This window comes from Sinocyclocheilus anshuiensis, unplaced genomic scaffold (assembly GCF_001515605.1).
Source record: "Sinocyclocheilus anshuiensis isolate Anshui unplaced genomic scaffold, SAMN03320099.WGS_v1.1 scaffold1378, whole genome shotgun sequence".
Taxonomy (NCBI): domain Eukaryota; kingdom Metazoa; phylum Chordata; class Actinopteri; order Cypriniformes; family Cyprinidae; genus Sinocyclocheilus; species Sinocyclocheilus anshuiensis.
Window position 1 is genome coordinate 3,642 of NW_015554155.1, and position 3,429 is coordinate 7,070.

Genomic DNA, 3,429 nt, shown 5'->3' on the forward strand with positions numbered 1-3,429 from the left:
GCTGAAGTCTCATGACACATTCCAAGTGGATAGAGTTAGACTCACACTGAAAGATGAATATATACCTCCCCTGGGGTCTGTTTATAACTTACACCCTGTTTGATCACCATGATGCTACAAACCAGCTGGGAAAAAATAATAGTTTCTGGAGGAATTAGTAAATGTAATGGTGAATTACATCAAAAACAACGCGATTTCAACACGAGAGCCTGCAAAACTCTGCGGACTGCATATATATATATATATATATATATATATATATCCCTTGAAACCAATTTCTATATTGTTTAACAATATCTATTTGGTGATTTATTAATTTAGCTTGATTTATATGAGTGCAGGGTACAGTAAAGAGTGGATTTAGAAATGGTGTTTAAAGAGAAAACATATATTTTAAGGACAAATCTGCTGTTTTAGGAAAATCAGATACCAAAAAGAAAAATGAGACGCACAAAAGTAAAGAACTGCAGCGCACAAACCAGAACATCAGAGCTACATTTAGTAATATTTTAGCTATAAAACAAAACAACAGGCTTCTTTCACTGACCCCTAAAGCCCATCTCAGGAGTCTCCAATGAAAACAAAATGCAATATGAGACACCCTGCTTTCCTCAAGGTACACAGGTACACAAATGAACCCTGGCTAACCCTCTGTGTGCTCGAGTATCCACAGGGGTCAGGGTTCGAGACAGATGAGGAATTCTTTGGTTAAGTAATGTCTGACCTGGGAACCTCCACCCAATGGGACCAAGCATGTGAAGAGGTTTGCCACCAGCCCTTCCAGAGGGAAGCTCAGACTGTCGATGTATACGGTGTAGATCAGTCCCAAGCAGCCCTAGGAGGAAAAAAAAACATTCAGCTAGTCCCTGACACACAAACACATGTAAAACACTTCCTGACACAAAAAAAGAGTCAATGTGAGTGGTGCAAAAGTTGCTGCCACAATACTGGTGTTGTCCTAACAACTTGTTTCTATTGCTACAGTTGCAAAGTTATTCTTAATGGTTGATATGGTGTTGCTAGAATGTTCTGTGTGAATGCTGTGATGTTGCTATAGTGATTTTAAGGTTTTCTGAATGGTTTCTAGGGTGTTGCTAGTGCTCTGGGTGGTTGCAAGGGTGTTGCTATAATTTTCTGGGTGATTTTAAGATTTTCTGAGTGCTTTCTACGGTGCTTCTAGTGTTATGTGTGGTCGCTATGGTTTTGCTAGTGTTGTGGGTAGTTGCTAGGGTGTTTCTGAATGGTTTCTAGGGTGTTGCTAGTGTTGTGGGTGGTTACTAGGGTGTTACTATACTGTTCTGGGCGATTTTAAGGTTTTCTGAGTGGTTTCTAGGGTGTTGTTAGTGTTATGTGCGGTTGCTATGGTGTTGCTAGTGTTGTGGGTAGTTGCTAGGGTGTTATTATACTGTTCTGGATGATTTTGAGGTTTTCTGAGTGGTTTCTAGGGTGTTCCTAGTGTTATCTGTGGTTGCTATGGTGTTGGTAGAGTGTTGCTATACTGTTCTGGGAGATTTAGGGTTTTCTGAGTGCTTTCTTTGGTGTTGCTAGTGTTTTGGGCGGTTGCTAAGGTGTTGCTATAGTGTTCCGCATGGTTGCTAGGGTGTTGCTATAGTGTTCTAGGTGATTGTTAAGGTTTTCAGAGTGGTTGATTACAGACTCAAGTCAGTTGGTCTATATTCTGGTCTCTCCTACAATGAAAGTCTAAGGATTTTTTTTATTGTATGCTCAAATGAAAATCATAAGTCTGACAAGTCTTATCAGCAAGATGAACAATTTGAGGTATAATTCATGTTCATAGCACAAACAATTTAAATCCTTAACCTCAAGTAAGAGCATTAGTAATAATGATGACTTCCTTAGCAAACATCACTTAATGCTTTTATATTTGCTTTTAAATTGTTCTTTAGATCTCTCTCTCTCTCTCTCTCTCTCTCTCTATATATATATATATATATGAGAAGAAATGCATAACAGTGCCTTCTTATATGGGTACAATGAGAAACTAAGGGATATAAGTGTGTGACCATAAACATGTGGTCTTTTTACCAAACAATACCGATCAACTAACTTATTCCCAGGCTTAGCTCATGCCAAATACATGAATGTAGGCCAAAAGTAAAAAAAAAATAATAATAAAAAAAAATTTGAGACAGGTAGTCTGCATAAAACTTTGAATGAGTGGATTTCCTGCTTTTGAGCTCCTGTGCTATTCCTCTCAGTCTCTGTAATCCCTGTTTTTATTCCATCAGCAGACATAAATCTTTGACTTGAATGATTTAAAAGCTGACTATCAATATCGTTCTCAACCCAGTGATGGTTTTAATTATCCTAAATCCAGCTACAGCTCCAGCATGAAAATTCCTATTTATAAACGTATGATTCACATCAAAAATGCGAGTAAAATCTGATTTTGCCTAATAGCTAAAGTTACTGGTCACTTAGGAAATGGATGCTATTGAATTATATGTTAAAGAACAGCTCAGTCACTAGTTGGCTGCTCTCTTCTGTATCTTCTGTCTTTAACTCAATGGAAACCAGAAGTTTAGACATGAAGCTTTTTTTTTTTTAACTACACATTCCTGGCATCACTAAAATATATTAGGAACAAAATGTTTTTGTTTTGTTTTTTGAGAGGTGGTATTTCACAGAGAGACATCATAAAATGCAAAATGCAATGGACAAACAGATGGACAGATTTTTGTTTACCCTAAATATTTCTGGGTAATCCAGCCTGGAGACAAGAATCAAACTTTTGGGTGCAAAGATTTGAGCTGGCTGGATCAAACCATCCTCTTCCTCATCCACATCCTCAGCTACATCCCCATCTGCCTCCAGCGTCTTTGAGCCCTGAAACAGAAAAAAAAAAAAATCAAGAATAATTTTAAAAGTCTGGAATAAATAAAATTCCATGAGGCTGAGGTACTTTTCGAGTTGGTGGACAAGCACAGAGCAATCATATGAGATAAATCCTGGACGTGATTACGGAAGATTCAAACAAAGCCATGACAGAATCATTATGCCTTTCCAAGCAACATTGAGCAAAGTTTCGGTAATGAATCCAAGTTTTTGACCGAATTGAGTGAGCATTTCCTTTCATAAAGACAGTCACTGAATTCATCAGTAGTTTGAAAGAATCATTGAATGAATGACTCACTCACTAAGATTTAGTTGATGCATCTGAAATTGCATACTGTCTAAATATGTACTACATTTGAATTTGAACTAACTTTGTGAAGTAGTGAAGTATTCAATTTCGGACGCAGCAAATGACTTGCCACCACATACAGGTGGTTTTAGTTTCATATGTAGAGTATCATTTCATTCCAATTATTTCATATCATTTCAAAAAATCATTAAAAAACTTTAAAGGGGTCCTATTATGCTTTTTCACTTTTTCAACTTTAGTTAGTCTGTATTGTTGCTGTTTGG

At 37.1% G+C, this 3,429-nt stretch overlaps 1 protein-coding gene across 1 annotated transcript in view; it reads right to left on the reverse strand.

The window, feature by feature from the left end:
- LOC107670781 (myotubularin-related protein 13-like) overlaps nt 1-3,429 on the reverse strand; it is a gene marked incomplete at its 3' end in the record, with an annotated part of 63,063 nt that overhangs the window by 3,304 nt on the left and 56,330 nt on the right. The window contains exons 4-5 of the mRNA XM_016463544.1: nt 2,707-2,847; nt 725-835 (exon numbers count right to left, since the gene is read on the reverse strand). Coding sequence (XP_016319030.1) covers nt 725-835; nt 2,707-2,847 — 252 coding nt within the window. The remainder of the gene's footprint in view (nt 1-724; nt 836-2,706; nt 2,848-3,429) is intronic.